At 38.3% G+C, this 20182-nt stretch overlaps 1 protein-coding gene across 2 annotated transcripts in view; it reads left to right on the top strand.

The window, feature by feature from the left end:
• Positions 1 to 19767, top strand: part of myo1f.L (myosin IF L homeolog) — a 39438-nt gene extending 19671 nt beyond the window's left edge. For both annotated transcript variants that reach the window (NM_001092572.1, XM_041580479.1), the window contains 18 exon segments: positions 180 to 260; positions 797 to 883; positions 1582 to 1668; positions 4166 to 4333; positions 4870 to 4955; positions 5443 to 5527; positions 7197 to 7303; positions 7393 to 7491; positions 7813 to 7957; positions 8225 to 8339; positions 10513 to 10682; positions 12465 to 12610; positions 14295 to 14441; positions 15586 to 15734; positions 16298 to 16378; positions 16461 to 16650; positions 18264 to 18433; positions 19568 to 19767. In NM_001092572.1, coding sequence (NP_001086041.1) covers positions 180 to 260; positions 797 to 883; positions 1582 to 1668; positions 4166 to 4333; positions 4870 to 4955; positions 5443 to 5527; positions 7197 to 7303; positions 7393 to 7491; positions 7813 to 7957; positions 8225 to 8339; positions 10513 to 10682; positions 12465 to 12610; positions 14295 to 14441; positions 15586 to 15734; positions 16298 to 16378; positions 16461 to 16650; positions 18264 to 18433; positions 19568 to 19644 — 2190 coding nt within the window. In that variant the 3' untranslated portion in view covers positions 19645 to 19767.
• Positions 19768 to 20182: the final 415 nt, after the last annotated feature.

The raw sequence follows: 20182 nt of genomic DNA, 5'->3' as shown, positions 1-20182 counted from the left end.
AAACATTCATTGTCAAATATATGTGAAACAATGTTTAATGCAAAATACATTCATCCTAGAAAGTTTATAACTTGTGAATAAGTAAAGGAGATAGATATATATGTATAATTTGTCAGTTTGCAACCTTTTTTGTTTTTTTTTATTATTTTGCTTAATTTCTGCTTTTTTTTTTTGCCTAGTCAATTAATAAGGCCATGCAAAAACCCTATGAGGAGTACAGCATTGGGGTCCTGGACATCTATGGATTTGAAATATTCCAGGTATATGTCTTTCTTCTAATGTTTCATAGAGTTCATGGTGGCAACACTTTAGGAGTCATTTACAGTGCTGGTGGTGCAAGTGGAACAGGCACAGACCACACTATCCTTCAGCCCATGTCTTGAATGAACACCAAGGGACCTACAGCACTTGGAGCCCTGAACACCAGTTCAAACAATTCATTAAGTACTCCCATGCTCCTCTGTGGTGCACATTGCAATCTGACATATTGCATAGTGTACTTGTTGCATAGTAGGTAGGGGAAGAAGTTGGAAAATGAGGTGTAAGGACCCTTACCCATAGGAAATGATCCCTGTTAAGTGGCTCAAGACAAGAGAAGACGTAGGAATCCATAGAGGGCAACCAAAATAAGTAATCTGGCCAATACAGCAGATACTATTAAAAAGCTAATGCAGTCTATATGCACAAATCAATATTTCAGTGAACATTCTCATAAAAATGTTTGATATGTTGTTAATTTCTTAGGATCCATGATTTGATATTTCATATTTTAAAATATACTGTCTTCTACATCTAGAAAAATGGCTTTGAGCAGTTCTGTATCAACTTTGTGAATGAAAAGCTGCAGCAGATCTTTATTGAGTTGACTTTAAAGGCTGAGCAGGTATGTAAAACATGCTCGGTAAAGGTAACATATATTTGGCCCCAGAAATCACACACTAATTCTGCCATAGTGTACTATAAGGGACCCTTTACAATGGCAATTTGCTTGCAATTTCCAAAGTGGGCACTAATTTGTACCTACATTAACACAATAATGGGTTAAAATGTTGCATTTTGATTAAAAACATAACCTAAATGTAATTTAAGTAGTAATGTCCCAAGAAGGTGATTTAATTGATGATAATAAGCAGGGCTAGAACTAGGGGTAGGCAGCGTAGGTATGTGCCTATGGTGCAAAGATGGGGGGCGCCAGGCATGTACTTTTCCTGGCTGCTACCCCTAGTCTGGTCCCATCTCTGCTCTGTGCCCGAACCGTCCATTTGCATGTCGTTTCGGCAATGCGCTTTGATTCACACATGCACACGAGCGTCTACTCGCGCATGTGTGAGAGCACATTCTGCACATTCTTGCACATCCGCACACCCATTGGGCGACGCGACTGGCCATGTTGCCTAGGGTGTTTGGTAGGCCTGGCCCAGCTCTGATAATACGTTTGGGAGAATTTCTGCTATGGACTAAAGTGCGTTGCTTGATATTTATCTTGGGATAGCTTTGCAGCAAAATGAGCATTTTCCTGAATCAGTATATGAAAAAAAAATGTGTTGGCTATCCTAAACTGATCATGTTATTTGTCACTAGGAAGAATATGTGGCTGAAGGTATAAGGTGGACACCCATTGAGTATTTTAACAACAAAATAGTGTGTGACCTCATCGAGAACAAGCTGGTAAGAACTAAGAAGTAATGTTAAACTAGAACATCAGCTTGGATCCACATGAATCATGTGAAGAAGGAACATATAACAAATTGTATGGCTGTTTGTCTAATGCTCACAACCATACAAAAATATTTTTGAGAATGTGATATATGTGCTGTATAATAGTTTGTCCAGATTTGCTTTCCATTGAAAAGTAACTCCCAGAAAATAAAGTCCACTACCACTGCTTCCAATTCTTCCCAATCTATTTACAGAGAGTTGTAAGATCTAGATCAAATATGCTTTATAATGTTGAGGAATAAGCCAACTTTTGCACAGTCCTCTCTTGCCTTCAGTAACAGGGCCCTAAAAAATATTTAATTTTCAGCCATTAGTGTTATGCTTTCGTTTAAAGTGTTAAGCATCTGTTTCTTTTAGACCAACATTTTATATTTGTTTTGTATTTACAGTTGAATAGATAAGGAGAAATTATGCAATCTGTTCCAAGTTCAGGTCTTTGTTGGTCTGCATGCAGATAACTCAGGAGGCAAATAAGATTTTGAAAGGCTAGCCACAGCAGATTATGGTAGACACACTCAAAGGCTTTAAAGTAAGATTACCAAAATCAACAGGCTCATAGCACACCACAAAAAAAAATTGTATATGCCATACCCACTTTTCACCATTTCACATTGAAGACACACCCACTTAGGGTCACAGCTACATTTTTTCCCCCTGAGACTGTAAGAAATTGACTGCAGTAAGTAACACCCTCAGCAGTAGAATGAAGCTCAGTCCTAACCAAGTATGTTTGTTGCTAGATTTCTACCTTAACACCACATACTTCAAATACAAGGACCTTTTTATAGACAGAAACATGGCTGTGCAATGGGTTCTCCAGTATCTCCCATTGCTAACTTGTACATGGAGGAAGTGGAAAGGAGGGCCTTACTTACATTCCAGGGAACTACACAGAGTCACTAGTTCAGATATGTGGATGACACTTGTGTTAAAATCAGATCCAATGAAGTGGCGGCTTTTACAGAAAATTAATTTTGTGGACAATAACATCAAGTTCACAGGGGAAGATGTCCATGGGAACAAACTTGCCTTTTTGGACTGTTTGATAATCATCCAAGAGGGGGGGGGGTAACTTGAAAACAGAAGTAAACAGGAAATTTACTCATAAGGGTCAATATCTGTTGTTCATTTCCCACCATCTGCTGGAACACAAAGGGTGCCACAGGGACAAATGTGTGGCAACTGATACAGAGTCCAAGAACATGGAGCATAAAGATCTCAGAGCAGCTGTGCTGGCCCAGACTGGGCCTTTGTCAAAACAGCAGCAACCAAGCCCAACAGGAACAGCAAAATAAATAACTGCCCAGAGAAACATTTATCAAAGAGTGAAGTTCCACCACTGAAAGAGGCGTGAAAGAGGCGATTCATGTCAAGGTGGAGAAACTATCCCTGAACAGAGGCGGGGGGCTGTCTGCTACATACAATGCTGTTCTAACATCTGTACCCCGGTGGTTTCAGAACACTTCACACATCCATTCATGCAACTCTCACAAGTAACACTTGTTTCTAGATGTTGCATGATACCTTGGTAATCCTATCACAGTAACTACACAGAATCAACACCTCTGTGAATTCCTTATGCCACCTCTCTAAAGAGTTACAATGTGCAATTGTGAATGGATTAGTGGAACAATTTATATGCAAAGGACTTCCCACACCAGTCAGTTGAACTGAAGAAGCTGCTTGGATGAGTAGTGAAACGTCATCAATGATTACTCAGCAAGTCCAGTTGTTTTAGAATTACTTATATTAGATACGCATATAGTCTGGTTATTAGCAATGCCTTCTAATACTCATTTTAGCTTCAGTAGCCAAGAAGGGCCAGAACTAGAGGTACACAGAAGAGGCACGAGCCTAGGGCTCAGTGGCAGAGGGGCACCAGGCATGTACCGCTTCTGACGCCTTCCCCTAGTTTGGACCATTGTGTCCAGACTCCAGAAGCTGTGGCAGCAGTTCAAGCGATTGTGCTCTCTTCAGCACACTATTGCGGGCTTGACGCTGTTCCAGACATGCGCACTTCCTCCTTAACACAAGTGGTGGGGATGACATAGTCGGCTGGGTTGCCCAGGGCGCCCGGCTGACTTGCCCGGCACTGTAGCCAAGAAGTCTGGTTCAGAAACTGTACCATCATACTGTATGTGACAGATTTTAGGGTTTCTCATATATAATCTTTCATGTATTCCTGTCATCTCTTTTTTATCTCTTCTGCTTCTGATAAGTCCCTATTATCCTTGTTTTTGGTAAAACTACTGAAATGTGATATGATTTTCTTTTCTGGTGGGCTGTGTTTGGCCGAAACTTCATTGAGATACGAAAGGCCCTTCCCCATGTCAAGGTTACTTGATACTATGCATTACAGTAACTCTTAGCAATTTAGAGTGTACAAAATGATGGTGCTTTTGGATAAAAATACGAGCCATTAATTTCAATATCCTCTTTTTCTCAGAACCCACCTGGCATCATGAGTGTTCTTGATGATGTTTGTGCCACTATGCATGCCACAAGTGGTGGGGCAGACCAAACACTTTTACAGAAGCTCCAAGCAGCTGTAGGAACCCACGAACACTTCAGCAACTGGAATTTGGGTTTTGTCATTCACCACTATGCAGGGAAAGTATGCATCTATGTTATCTATATTATAAAATATCAGCACAGGAATATGTCATAATGTACAAGTCTTTTGACACAAACAGGCCACATTGACCATTTCCTATATCAATTTTGCACTATAGATATTTATATATATATTTTATATATATTTTTTTTTTTTTTTTTAAATAATAATAGTAATACTATTATAATGTGATAAATAGGCATCCCTGTTTTAGGGAGTGAATTTAAAGGCAAACCTCTCCATAGAAAAATAGTAATTGGAAGCTAAAGTCTAAGAGGCCTGCCGAAAGGGGCTATAGCTCCTGGGATAAAGCCCTCAGTTCAAAGGGAACATATATCAAAAACCAAGAAAATATCCCATAATACTATAATATCTTACAGACCACAAGGTATTCCGCCTTACGCGTTTCATACCCTCTGGTACTTAATCATAGGCAAATACCTCTCCACACCTAAAAGTTCTTATTTCTATTTAAAGGATGCCTTTATGTTTAGTTATGAATTAGTATGAATATGTACGACTTGCTGTTTTCTCAGGTATCTTATTATGTGGAAGGATTCTGTGAGCGGAATCGAGATGTTCTATTCATTGATCTTATTGAGCTAATGCAAAGCAGTGAATCGTAAGAGATGCACAACCCTATTTTCTACTTTTACAAAACAAGCACCTTCTTTTCTTTCTTATTTGTTGTACTTTAATACTTTTTACTAACTCTATTTCTTCGTGGATCACAACTGGTGACAAATTTGGATCATAATTGGTGGGAAAAAAAATTGGTGTAGAGTTTTTTACTCTAGTATCACTATGTATATCAGAATTACTTTTCTGTCCTTTCTTGGGAAAGGTGGGTGAATTTCAACATTTCATAAGGGGAAAAACCCAAGTGCATCAGTAGTGGTCCATTTTTGTGAGTGATTGCACTCATGGCGTAGACAGGGATGGTGTATTATATTGTAGTACCATACAATATTACTTTGGCATTTCAGAATTTGATTGTAGATGTTGTAGAAGTGGGAGCAATTGGTTGATCCTGGAGCAGGAGCATATTCAGATTTTGGCTGAAAGAGAATGTCTGTAAAATGACCTGTTTTTTTTTGGTTTTTGCTCAGCCAGTTTATTGCTCAGAGTCTATTCCCAGAAAGACTGGATTCTGACAAGAAAAGTCGACCAACCACAGCAGGATCAAAAATCAAGGTATTTCTCTCAATTTTGTACAAGAAATTATTTCAGCAGCACTCCGATTATGGTGAAACATTTTAGCTTTATTCGTGCCTCAAGCTACTTTGTGTTTGTTGGATGATACTCTCTCAGTTTTGTAAAAATGTAAAAATTTAATGCTAAGTAAATATAGATGAAATCTATTAATATTTTGCTTTACTTGCTGGGTATAATAAGGTTATTCTCATGTCTTAGAGATAGATTATTATTTAATTTAATTGCTTGGTAGACCCAACCAAACCTATTTGATTTGATAAGGATAATATAAAAGGACATTTAGTTTATCGTTTATTTTATCGTTATATTACTATGTACCAAGTTGGACATTTAATCTGTTAATAGGCAGATACCAAATCCAACAATTTGGCCAAGTGTGAAATCCAATGGGAACCTTACTTGGCATATTTATAAAATTAATTCTCCAAAAACAGTTGTCACCTTCAGTTGTCTAGTACATTAAAGCTGGATCAAGTTTAAAGGTTTGAATTTAATTTGGCTGGCCACTAAAGACTATGGTATACAAGTAGTATTTTCCATTGACAGAGAAGGTACTTGCTGCTCAAATTGCTTTCAATGAAAGAACCTGACATTCAACCTGAAAACATTTTAATATGCATTTTAAGGAAGTTGTAACCTGAAACAAAAATTTTAACAATTAAAGAATTCAATTCTAAGTCACTTTCCTTTATAGGTTAATGTTTTAAATTATTTTAAACTTTTGATCTACCACATAAACATGACACATATCGTTGAGGGCATTGTGGGAAGTGGACTTTTGCCTGGAGGTCTACATTGTATTCAGGGATACATGTAGTCAGCATAGCTGTAGTAGTAGTTCCCATTTAAGTCAATTGGGAGTAGGAAAATAGACTTCATCAGTCAGACAGGGTCCCTCAACCTTTTTTTCCTGTGAGTTACATTAAAATGTAAAAAGAGTTGAGGAGCAACACAAGCATGAAAGAGTTCCTTGGGGATGCCAAGTAAGTGCTGTGATTGGCTCGTCCCTATGCAGATAGCACCTGCTTTTAATGCAGCTAAAATTTGCCTCCAAACCAACAATTTAAAAATAAGCACCTGCTTTGAGGCTACTGGAAGCAACATCCAATAGGTTGGTGAGTAACATGTTGCTCATGGTCACTTGTTGGGGATCACTGCTCTAAGAAATAGGAAAATGGCAGAAGAGGGTGATTATAAGGGTTAAGAGGCTTTTTTTAATTTGAGTTTGAATCTGAACTAAACAGGGGAAGAAGGTGAGCAATAAAATGAAAGTGAAATGATAAAGGAGAAGGGCAAGGCAAAATAAAAAATAGAAAGGAAAGAGAAAAGGGGAGAACTCAGTTTGGGCATGGAGTAGGAAGAGGAAATAAAAAGAGGTTATTGGGAAGGAAAAACTGAGTGGGATGAAAATGATGCAGGAGAGATGGAGGAAAGAATGCCACAACAGCCATATAAGTCAGCTATGGGGGGCTTTTGGCACCAATTTTTCAGGGGGGTGCACAACTTCCCAAGTTTATTACTGCTATTAGTAATAATTCAGAAGAGCAACACATTGGCTTTCTATATAAAAAGGTTTACAACACTATCACCATAAGGTGGAAAACCAGCACACCAACATCCAACATTCTGTATCTAATTCTGACTGCAGAAACAAGCCAATGATCTAGTAAATACACTGATGAAGTGCACACCTCATTACATTCGATGTATCAAGCCCAATGAAACTAAAAGACCTAAAGACTGGGAAGAGAGCAGGTAAGGAGTGGAAACGGCTTGTAAGTTGCTGTATCTTATCATCATTATTTCTGATATAATTTGTATAACACATTTGTGTAACATTGTAGAGTGAAACATCAAGTGGAGTATCTAGGCCTGAAGGAGAACATCAGAGTGCGTAGAGCTGGTTTTGCCTATCGCAGGGTCTTTAATAAATTTTTGCAGAGGTAAGAAACTCATCATTTTGGTCCTAGGACATTATAAAGATACTACAGGGCTAATCTCACTGATGGCAAAAAATGGCATTTTACCATTTGCCATTTACACATGACCAAGTCATTCTTTTGCACCTTTCCCCAGTGAATTTTACCCACCAACCATGTATGCATGTATGAGGCAGAAGGCCATGGGACATAAGGAGTAAGGAAACCTTGATGTGCAGTATTTCTCCCTTGTTCAACATGAGTTGAATTAATAAGGCTTGTGCTGAGCATTCATTTCGACTACTGACTATAATTATTATACATTTTGTTTGATATCTTGCCTAGATACGCTATCCTCACGCAGGAAACATGGCCTAGGTGGAGAGGGGATGAACGTCAGGGAGTACAACATCTTCTGAGATCTGTGAACATGGATTCAGATCAGTACCAGATGGGCAAATCTAAAGTCTTTGTAAAGAATCCAGAATCCGTAAGTTGTTATACTATGTAAGAGTTATGTTATCTATGAATTAGTGTCAAACATTCTCTAATGGTTTTGTTTTAATCTATTCAGTAGAAATAAACTGCTGATGATGTTATACTTCTATAATTTGGGGTATAGCGAATAAACATGTTAAAAACAAACAATTCAATACAATTGTTGTCATTAAAACAGAGTTATACCAGGTTAGGCCCAATATTTGATACTTCTACAGTCCGTTGCGGTTAACAATAAATCTGCCACTCTTTTTGACAGCTTTTCTTACTCGAGGAAATGAGGGAGAGAAAATTTGACACATTTGCCAGAACTATACAGAAAGCCTGGAGAAGATACATAGCTCGAAGGAAGTATGAGCAGATGAGAGAAGAAGGTAGAGTTAAAAGTTCCAGTTCCTGGTCTGCCAATTCCAAATTGATTTATTCTCTACAGGAATATGGCAAAAAAAAAGAGAGTGTCAGAGTTTACAATGGGTCATTTACTTCTGCAATAGCAGGGTGCAAATTGCAATGTTGAGTGCAATCCATCAATTTTATACAAAAATGACAATGTTTTTCCAGTAATTCCAGAGTAATTGTGGGCACAAGCGGAAGTTGCATCTGACACTATTGTGACTGATGTGTTCAATTGTTTATGCACAATTTTGCTGATGCATTTGCACTGAAAATTTCCGGTCATTTCCGGTGCTCACCATCAGTGATGTCTGTATGCTGTGCCTATTGACGCAGCTCCTCCCCAGTGTGAACCCTGGAATTACCTTCAAGGTGCTAGTAACCCAAAGTTCTGTCAATGTTTTGCCAATATTAGGAACAGGAGGCAGGCTGGCTGCCAATTGGAAATATAGGGAATTGCAAGGAGTGTCTTTGCATGTAAGAGATGACGACTGCTTCCATTTTTGCGCATCTGAAACTTGCAATCATAAATGAGTCCTTAGGTTTCCAAAATGTTTGGCAAGCACATGGTAAAGTGTACGATAGACCTGAGAAGACTGGTTGCCAATTCCTGATTAAATTGCAGCCATGGTAATAGTTTAACTGGTTTTGGTTAGCTTAATAGGATATGGTAGCTCTTATTTAGTTTTTTTACTTTCAACATGTTATTGCTTTGGTAACATAAATGCATTTCTAAGGTCTTTTTATATTTGCTTTGCTTACACAGATGTTTTAGTTATAGTTTACAACTGCATTGATAATGAACTTCATTAAAGCTCTTGTCTTGATGGTTGGTTGAATGTATATTTTTAAGGTAAAATGACACAAAACACTGAATAAATATACAGTAGAGCCGAATGAAAAGATGTTAAAAAAAGTTGACATACACTGTAAAAAAGGCCAATATATTTGGGGTTCCCAATGGAGGAAAAACTGCTGCTCATTTTTAGAATCCATGTGCCCAGTCGCAAGTTCAGTTTGTGAGTCATTTACAAAAACCCCAGACAGAAGTGAAAGAATGCTAGGGCTCAAAAGCAACTAAAGTGCATCTCCCCACCTGCTCCCCGTGAATTCAGTGCTATGAATGCAGGCATTGCTATATTAATGGGGTAATCACAGGTCTCTGTGCTCCAAAACATAGTACATAGACCTGTGGCAATTCTAATAATGTGTATTTATTTTTGGTCACTTCCAAAACATTGTGAAAGGGAGAGTTTAGTTACAAACAAGTCCATTTTTGATTTTCTTTACTTGCATTTTTGTCCTTTGCCCCTAATCCCAGATTCATTTCATGCTGTTTAGGGATATCCAGAGGCATAACTACAGAAGAAGTAGGCCCTGCCGCTGCAGGGGGGCCCAGGAGGTACAGGAGTCCCATGGGGCCCTAATTCATATACAATTTCCAAAAATATTGGTAAAACAGGTTCATCGCTAGACATTTTTGGGGCTTGAAAAATAATTTGCTACGGGCCCAATGATATCTAGTTATGCCACTGGGGATAGCCAATATGTTGATTGTTGGATGCACTCATTGCTAGGTAATGTGGGTGCATTGCCTGGTAGTGAAAGTGCTAGTAAAGTAAAGGTTTACAGTGCTGGAAACCCGAAAGACCTATTTTATATATTTGTATTGGGCCTTTTATTGAATTATAGTATTCAACTTTGTCTACATATCATTAATTTGGTGCGTCCCTAAAGAAAAAACAGATATCTTACTGAAAACGATTTGATTATACCAGGTGTTTTTAAGCAATGTGTCGCTATTAGTAGACAGTTGTAATTAAAATTATATATAAATTGTAAGTATTCATTTGTAAATATTGAGCTCCAAACCTAACACTTGTTTATGCTGAGGAATGCGATGGTATGAAGATGCTAGTTACAGTATCATGAATACAGTCCTAAATTCACTCACGGACTAATCTTTGCAATTAACAAGGTTTATAGCTAAATGTGTTTTTTAAGAAGCATTGTGTTCCTTTTTTAATGCAAATGGAAGGAGATAGTGAAGTTTTTTTTTTATAAAACCAAATAGAAAGATTAAAGGACTGAATTTGAAGGACTAATTTATATCTTTGCATCCCTAATAAAGTCATCATTTGATTTTATCTACAGCCTCCAACATTTTATATGGATTCAAGGAACGCAGGAGAAATAGCATTAATCGTAATTTTGTGGGAGATTACCTCGGCATGGAGGACAGACCTGAGCTGCGTCAGTTTATGACTAAAAGGGAAAGAATAGACTTTGCTGATTCTGTGAGCAAATATGACAGGAGATTCAAGGTAATTGGTAATACAATGTACATTGGCAAAAACAGCAGCAGACGCGTTAATGTGTTTCTCTTGGAAACAGAAAAAAACACATTGGGTATCAGTATGGGCCTACTGATGATGCCCAAGTTATACGACCTCCCCCAATCTCATCTCTTCCTTTTGTCTCTTCACTAGCTGTCTTGCAGTGATGCCCTTACTTGCTTCTACATGCTTCTGTATCCCCTTGTTCAACACAACAAGGGGATGCGATGAATAGGGATTGTGTGGAGTATACGTTTTGCTTATTTATCATGGAAAATGAATGTGAAGCTACTTCAAATGTGTCCTTACAAAACAGATTACCACTGCACAGATAATCCCCATGCACAAAGGACTCCTGAATTCAAAACAGTCCCAACAAAAAATAATCAAAATTAATCTAATTGTTTACCTTGCAAGGGCAAAGCATGGAGTATCTTTAATTTCCACATTTGACCTGTTTAGCTCAATATCACTACCCCTATAACACTGTCTTTAATTATTATAATCATAAGTTTGCTTTGTAGATATTATCATTAACTCTATATAGCAACAACACTAAAAGCCAACCTCCTCCCAGATTGTCTCCCACTCATCACCACTTTCACACACACCACAGCTCGTCACCCTCCTTGACTACACCTCTGCTCATCACATTGCTTCCTCTGTCCTATTCACGTATAAAATTCAAGCTCCTTCAGCTGGATGGTGGCTGCTGAGAAGGGCCAGAATCTAACTAGGGATGTGGTCCCCAACCAGTGGTTCATGAGCAGCATGTTGCTTAACAACTTTGGATGCTGCTCCTAGTGGCCTCATTTTTTAATTACTGGTCTGCATAAAACCAGATGTACTGCCAAACAGAGCCTCTTGTCATGGCCAGATTTACTCATCGGGTGCCCCTAGTCCCGCCACTGCTCGTTGGCCTCACCACTCACCCCTTGGCACATGCACAAATTGCCTTCTTCAGGTCTTGAACCCTGAAGATTGGTGTTTGAGATTTAAAAAAATTTCCTGCATTTCCCCAGTGCTTCAAAACAAATGTGGATGCAGCTGGGTGGTATGTCGTCCCTGAAATCCTGCCGCCCTAGGCCCAGGCCTTTGTGGCCTTCCCACAAATTCAGGCCTGGCTCTTGTAGTTGCTACATAGAGGCTACCAAATGGCCAATCACAGAACCTATTTTGCATCACCCAGGAATATTTGCTCCCCAACTCTTTTTACATCTAAATGTTGATCACGGGTAATAAAGGTTGGGAAACCCTGAACTAGGGGTAGGCAGGCAAAAGAGGTTTGTGTCTAGCTCCCCCATCCCCAACATGCACCCTAGTCACATATTTCTTCTTCCTAGTTCTGGCCTTAGCTTCTCACCTTCTACCCATGTTGTACTCCTTTTACTCCATATACAAAATCTATAGAATTATACGTTTAAACATTTTACTGATCTACGATTATTACATCTGTCTGGTTTTCTGTTTTCCTACTTGTCCTTAAAAGTATCCCCCAAATATATGTATAACACTGTTGACAATAAACAGAAACAATAGTAATGGCCATGTTGCATGAGAATAAATATCTATACAAATTATATAGAAGAGCATAATGAAAATGTACAGATTTGGATAGTTGAGGAGTAAACAGAAATCTCTAATAATGCACAACCCTGGACTTCCCAGTTAGCTGTTCTTATGAGGGCAAATAAGGAATTTGAATGTACTTGTAAAAAGTCTATGTTTGCCTTCTAGGCAGCAGCTGATTTTTTTACTCTTTTCCCTTAGTCTATAAAGAGAGACCTTATCCTTAGTCCAAAATACCTTTATTTGATTGGACGTGAAAAAGTAAAGAAGGGACCAGAGAAGGGACAAATCAAGGAAGTACTTAAGAAGAAAGTGGAGACAATGAATATTCAAAGTATTTCACTCAGGTAAGCCAGGATGTAGCATGCTTTTGAGTATTCTGCATCCTATGTTTAAACATTCTACTTGCAGGACAAATTAAAAACACTGCCTCATATGTTACGCCTCATATGTTACAAAACAATTGAAGTAAAAGTGTGCTAGAACCCTACAATTGTTCTAGCTTCAGTGTGCCAGATATACTGTGCCTGCTAGGACTCAATATGATTAACAAACTGAACTGTTGCCTCACAAAGCTGAACAATATTAAATATAAAAAATTAATTATGGTGATCGGATACATTTTTTAGATTAACCTTGCTTTTTCCTAAATTAAACATAATGGAAAATGTGTGAGCAAGTAGGACTTGGCCATACTTCTGTATTTGAGGGTGAACATTAATAATAACATGAATATAAATCATACTTCATAAAAACAGTACATACAACTCGGGGGATTGGTAATAAAAGACACAACGTTTGCCCAGGAGTAGTAACCCACAGCAACCAATTAGCAAGTAGCATTTACTGGTCACCTATTTAAAAGCACACATCTTATTGGTTGCTAGGCATTACTGCTCCTGGGCAAACTTAGTGCCTTTTATTACATATGAGGGCAAAGCTTTAAATTGCTAAGCAAATAGTACATTTGCAATTCACAATATTCTCATTCTTTACTTCCTTGGGCCTAAATTACCTTTCTCTCTCCACTACTTATTCCATTTTTACTCAAATGGTAAAGACATTTTCCTACTAAACTGAGTTTTTGTTTCTGTTTTTTTTCTGTTTTTTACTGTTCATTTCTACATGATACTCACCCAGAATGGCGCTGTACTCTTCTCACAAAGCACTAGAACCTAGAACTAGTTATAAAATGGGAACAAAAGTAATTATTATGCATTCACAAGCTTTATTTGAATATTTGGCTAATTTTGTACATATTCTTATTTTAATTTGCACCACAATCTAAATTTTAAATTCAATTTACATATATATGCATAAAGGATTTATTTTTTAAAACCCGTTTTTAAAAAGATATAATTTCGGTGTGGAATGAATCATTTCTGTGCAGAAAAAAAGTATAAAAAAAAAGGTAGAAACAGAAAATCTTTTGCTTAGAGAAACAACTTGCCATTTTTGATGAGCAAACTTGGGGTGTTTTGTTTCACATAACAGTTCACAAAATCACAACATTTCACCTTAAAACAATGTAGCCAATGAGAAGGCAATATTACATTGTAGTTAAAGCATTTTTAGCTCTGTAATAACATATACATTGTCCTACATTGTTAGAGAAGCTCCTTTATACTATGTTACATTCTTCATAGAAAACTATCATATAATCTAGATATCCTTCCTCCCAGTTGCTGAAACCAGATATTCTCATATTGAGATTGTTAGGTTAACCAAAACCTCCTTTTCTTTAGATTTATTATGAACTGTAGTGAATGCTGCTGTCTCTCCAGAGTGAAAAGAAAGCAGCATATATATGGAAAGCAAATAGTGGAATCATGATGTCCTCTGGGAGTGTTTTTTTCAGTTTTTTTCTGGCAAAACAGACCACATTGGGTACTTTTAGTGATTTGTGGATCTCCTTCATAAAGGTCTCCAATGATAAAGCATATTGTTATACAAAGGGTGTCGAAGTCTTAAGTCTAAGCGTATGATGCATGTTAAACCAATGCATTCTCAGCCACATTTCTCTGTCGCCAGCACCCGACAAGATGACTTCTTTATCCTGCATGAAGTGGATCATGATACTCTCATGGAGTCAGTGTTCAAGACAGAGCTAATTAGTCTGATGTGCAAGAGATATGAAGAGATCACCAGCAGAAAACTGAGACTTAACTTCACTGACACGTAAGAGGCAAAAGGAATGGTGTATACTGTTGCTGTGGTGTGTAGTTCTAGCTTGAGGCAATCGCCATGAATCCAATTAAAGTCAAAAATTGTTACTCAATTAGGTCAAAATTGTATACAGTGGTGGTCATATCCCAGAAAACACCCAGGGTTATACATCATTTGGTGAGGCAAATCAAAAAATAAAGTGGGGAGAGACCTACTGTTTGATGAAAAAGTAGCCCAAGTATTCTTTAAAAGTATAAAATCTTTATTAGGACATGCATTAGCTTAACGCGTTTCATGCCAAGGTGGGCACTTACTCATAGTCATATTTCGGATTTTCGCTAAATGTTTTCGTGTTTGTCCCGAATTAAATTGCACTTTTTTTTTTTTTATAAATTCTTTATTTACGTGTTTTGCAAAGTATCAAAAGTACAATGGCATGAGTATCCTGCAATAAAGAATTCAAGTATAAGATAAGATACAGTGTTTGAACATATGGTATCCCAAGACAAAAATTATCAAAAGACACCAGCAGGTTACATATCTCGTAGGCGTACTTTGTGAAATTGCACTTTTTTTAATAATAAATAAGGTACAATCATGGATTCTAGTTTGGTCGGACTTTTTTAATTAAAATAATCAGATTTTAATAAATAAGGCCCCCAGTCTTCTTTTTACATATGGGCATGCACAATTCTCCACATATTCACCTGCACAGGTGCACCCCAAGTAGTTATGCTACTGGCTCTTTCCCACAGTGAAATGTGTCTAAAACCACTTTTATCACTTGGTACTTGCAGATTCGCACTTCTGTATAAATGTGCTCAGCACTGTTCAGCCTTGCTGACTTCCTTTTCATATTGAGGTGAAGGTAGGGAAACAGATGGCTCAACTCAGTCTATTAAGTGGTTGATGCAGGATATGGTACATAAAGGTTTACTCAAAATTAATGTGAACAAGTCACCAGTGCCACCGTTGGGTAATGAGAGAGCTTAGTTCAGTTCTAGACTGGCCTCTATTTCTGATTTTCTCAGACTCGCTTTCATTTATTATGGTACCTATGGATTGGAGGAAAGCTGATGTAATTACAGTATTCTATTTAATACAGAATACTGTACATAATATTTATACCTTAACTTCTCACAATCTACTTTCCCAGACTACAGATGCGGGTGAAGAAAGAAGGTTGGGGAGGAGGTGGAACAAGAAACCTTCAATTTACTAGGGGACAAGGGGAGATTGCTATGCAGAAAGCAGGAGGCAAGACACTGGTTGTCAGCATTGGGGATGGTCTGCCAAAAAATTCTAGTAAGTACTTGACAAGGCAATTGACAACTGCACCAGAGGAGGTTTACTAAAGTACGAATACATATTCTTGAGCACATAGCAGTATACCTAAATGAGCACCAAAAACTTGACAACAAAAACTTGATAGAAATAGCATTAGAATCAACTGTGTAAATAATGTCAGTTATCACACGTAAAAATGAGAGCAGGGCAGGGTTGGACCTGGACCTTAAGTAAAGGAGATTATCGAAGCATGATAAGACTCGAGGTGGCGCAGCAGTTTGCGCTCATGCACACGTGTGTGCAGGTGCGGGGGGGAATGGCTGCAAGGAGGGCCCTTGGTGTCGCAGCCCTGGTGGGCCCCCAGTCCTCCAGTCTGACACTAGAGCAGCATAAATGTATTCGCAAGAATGTTCGCAGTGTTAATGAGTGATGAGTTATAGACAAAGACAAGCTTGTGAAGTCAATTGTTATGTATGAGGAAAAAACAGAGGAAAGAGATCATGGAGGGATTTAGGAATTTATATAATGGAATACTATAGGGATAGTTGACTGGTAGGTCCACCTTTTTTCTTTTTTATCAGAGCCTACCAGAAAAGGTGCCCCAGAATCTCGAGGACACAGAGCCCCTCCAAGTCGCTCTGCCCCTGCGCCTCCTTCATCAGGTTAGTCCTTGATTTCACTACTAGTTTATATCTTACTCGTGTGTCCATGCCCTTACTCTGTGAATGCTTTCATTAATTCCAGGCACATTCAGAAATGGGGCTCCTCAATTCCCCAAGGGAACAGCAAGGAACCCTTCTTCGGCTCAGTCCTCTAGGCAGCCCAGAGCTCCACCATCTGCTGCTCTCCCAAAACAAGCTGCCCCCCGGAGAAGCCGAGTACCTTCAGACCAAAATATGGATTTCCTCAATGTGCCAGATCAGGGTGTAGCAGGGTAAGATGAAGAAACACTGTGTAATCATGCTCTTGCATGTGTCACATAAACCCCCATATGTAATAAAAGGCACTAAGTTTGGTCAGGAGCAGTAACCCATAGCAACAGGTGACCAGTAAATTCTACCTGGTGATTGGTTGTTATGGGTTTCTGCTCCTGGGCAAACTTAGTGCCTTTTATTACATAACCCTCTAAGATGTGCAATATTGTGCTCCTTAAAGAGTCATACATAACGCACTTGAGCTGTACCCATAGAGCATTCTAAGCTGTACTGTGCAGTTTCAGCTAGATTAAGATCTTGCTCACTTAAGGGAGCCCAGTACTTGACACCTGATATGAACAAGCATTAATTAGGGGTCTTAGAATGTCTTCTTTCATCTGCATGCCTTTCTACTTGAACACCTTGATGAGTGCAGAAGTAGGGAGTATAAATATGGATGACCATGCCCCACATCACATTCATCCCTATTACATTTGAGATATAAACTGTGCAACTAGTGCAATTCAGATACAACACTTCTTCATTCAACAGAAAGTTGCACGTGACAGAGATGCTGCTCGGGAGCCAAAGTTTATTATGCACCTGCCCCCCCATAAGAAAATGAGTCCTACGCTACTGAACACACATGCAACCACATGATATTTAACTAAAAAGCCATACAGATATATTTTAAAGGTTTAGAAAAGGATGGTCTGATGCCCTTATATCATCAAAAATGGTGGTCATTACCTATTCTTTATGCCTCAATCCTTCAAACAGTTATTCAATTTTAAGTCAAGCAAGTGATTTAGTAGAAGTACTGTATGTTACCGTGCCAGAAGAGTAGATTTCAGTAGCCTTACAATTTATACCTCTGGTTAGAACAATGCTATTTGAGCTATTGTTGCCCTGGCATTTTTATTAGTATTAGTATCCTTTATTTATATATCCCTGACATATTCAGCAGCACTTTATTGAGATTTTACATTATTCACACCAGTGCCCAGATTACAGTCTAAGGTCCTTATAACATTCACACACATTATGGTCATTTTTATCAGTAGCCAGTTCCCATTCATGTATGTTTTTAGAGTGTGGAGTGTGGGCTAGTGCCCAAAGTGGAACAAAATCTAGAACCCACAGCTGCAAGGCAGAAATACTACCCCCTGCACCAACATGCTGCCCATACAAGTTGGAGTATTTTGTTGGTCCTGGCATTTTATAACTCTTTTTGGGGGGGGGACAAAATGCTTCAAATCACCCCTCCATTAACTATGAACTGAAATCGCCTAGAAGAGGAGGGAGGGATATACAAAGCTGATCGTTTCAGTCTTCTGCAGTGCTCAGCTGCATTTAACAGTTTGACAATTGGTGACTACACCATTCCACCCCTGAGTGGCCAGTACACATTGAGATCACAGACATTTTATGTCAAATTCACGACAGAGTTAAAGAGGTGCTGGAAATATTACGATCTTTCACTGTATTCATGAAACTATTACGTGGTTGATAGGATCGGGGGTTTCTAGCAAGTAGAAAATTAGGAACTGCAAAACTTACATAGCCAAATGGCAAAATAGTGCTTGTGGGTGAATTTTTATCCTTTGAGACAATATCAAATGTTGTTTTCCAGGGTACAGAGAAAAAAGAGTGTTAGTCATCGACCCCCACCTGCAGTTGGACGCCCCAAACCTCAATCAAAGCCAGCAGGTCCACGTTGCAAGGCCATCTACCAGTACTTGGGGCAGGATGTGGATGAGCTCAGCTTTAATGTTAATGATGTTATTGATATAATACTAGAAGGTAAAGTAACATGTCTGTGTGGCATATCATATTTAGTTATATCTTAAAAGCTAGTTATTTTCAGATTTTTTAAGGGTTAGTCTCTATTAGGGATGCACCAAATCCACTTTTTTGGATTCGGCCGAACCCCTGAATCCTTGGCGAAGGATTCGGCCGAATACCGAACTGAATCCGAACCCTAATTTGCATATGTAAATTAGGGGTGGGAAGGGGAAAACATTTTTAACTTCCTTGTTTTGTGACAAAAAGTCACTCAATTTCCCTCTCCGCCACTAATTTGCATATGTAAATTAGGGTTCTGATTCGGTTCGGCCGGGCAGAAGGATTCCTGCTGAAAAAGGCCGAATCCTGGCCGAATCCCAAACCGAATCCTGGATTCGGTGCATCCCTAGTCTCTATCATCTAGTATTTAGTCATAGCCCTTACCACTTGTAACCTAACAGATATCTTTGATTACAGGGTATAGCAGGACCTTGGTTGCATGACCTCTCCTTTATACGTCTACCGTGGTCTTCCTCTACTCTCTTTCCATTAATATCTTATTATATATATGTATATATATGATTTACTACAATTACTACATTCTTTACATGACAGTACAATAACATACTATGCAGGAACACCAGGGCATGGCAATATCAAGTGAGACCTATACTCCTGCATATTTGGTGATGCCACATTATTTGTCGAATGTTTTTTATATACAAATGTGTCTCTACAGTGGGAGGTTGAATTACCAGTTTTATTACATTTTCACTATTTCTCCTTTTACTGCTGAATACTGCAGTGCCCCTGTCTGAAACCATACATTAGACTTGCTATTGTTTCATAAATATAGTTTATGGAGAGGCAAAACACTCTTATTGTTATATGTGCCCTGTGGGTGGATCACAAAACCTCTTAGCTGAGTCTTTAAGCCATGTCATTCAGTTTGCCTATGGGCAGCATAGGGTGCTTTGCAATGCTGCAATGCTGCATATACAGGAATGTACAGTTTAGCACAACTGGAGCCACAATGTTGATGACTGCATATTGCCAAATTGGACTGTTATGCTGCAGCACTATATGTAAGTTTGTTTGAGATTTATTCTGAGATCTTTATAAATTGTGCATAATTATTCTGCCATATTTCAGATCCTTCAGGCTGGTGGAAAGGAAGGCTGCACGGAAAGGAAGGATTATTTCCAGGCAATTACGTACAGAAGATATGATTTAACATGGCAATATTAAAAGATGTCTTAGGAACATGTAATCACATGTATAAAACCAATGATTTTTCTTCAAAACTGCTTTTCATACTTGAACACATTAAAGGTTGGTTAACCTCTGTAAAACCAAGATCTCAGACAATTTGTATTTTATCTGCTTATTCTTTTGTTACTTTATAGTAAATGGTAAATAATATGATGTTCTATTTACTTGTATAGTATATCTACTTACTCTACAGTGGTTCCCAATTTTAAAGTTAGTCCAAACTAGTATGTGTGGAAAGGGAAGTTTGGAACTCAATTGCCATGAGAACCATCCCTTTAGCTCATAAAAAGGTAGATAAAATAGCAAATATAAACATAAAAAATAACCTTCTGAAAATGACCAATTGGAACCTTATAACTGTAAATTTAGTATAGGTAAAGCTAAAAGCAAATGGACTTGCTGAGTAATAAGTGAAGACGTTTGTGATTGGATTAGTGGAAGAGTTTTTATGCCGAAAACTTCCCACGCCAGTCAGTTGAACTGAAGAAGCTACTC

Source organism: Xenopus laevis, chromosome 1L (genome assembly GCF_017654675.1).
Source record: "Xenopus laevis strain J_2021 chromosome 1L, Xenopus_laevis_v10.1, whole genome shotgun sequence".
Taxonomy (NCBI): domain Eukaryota; kingdom Metazoa; phylum Chordata; class Amphibia; order Anura; family Pipidae; genus Xenopus; species Xenopus laevis.
Note: the sequence above shows the minus strand (reverse complement) of the source record. Positions and strands in the feature narration are given on the sequence as shown.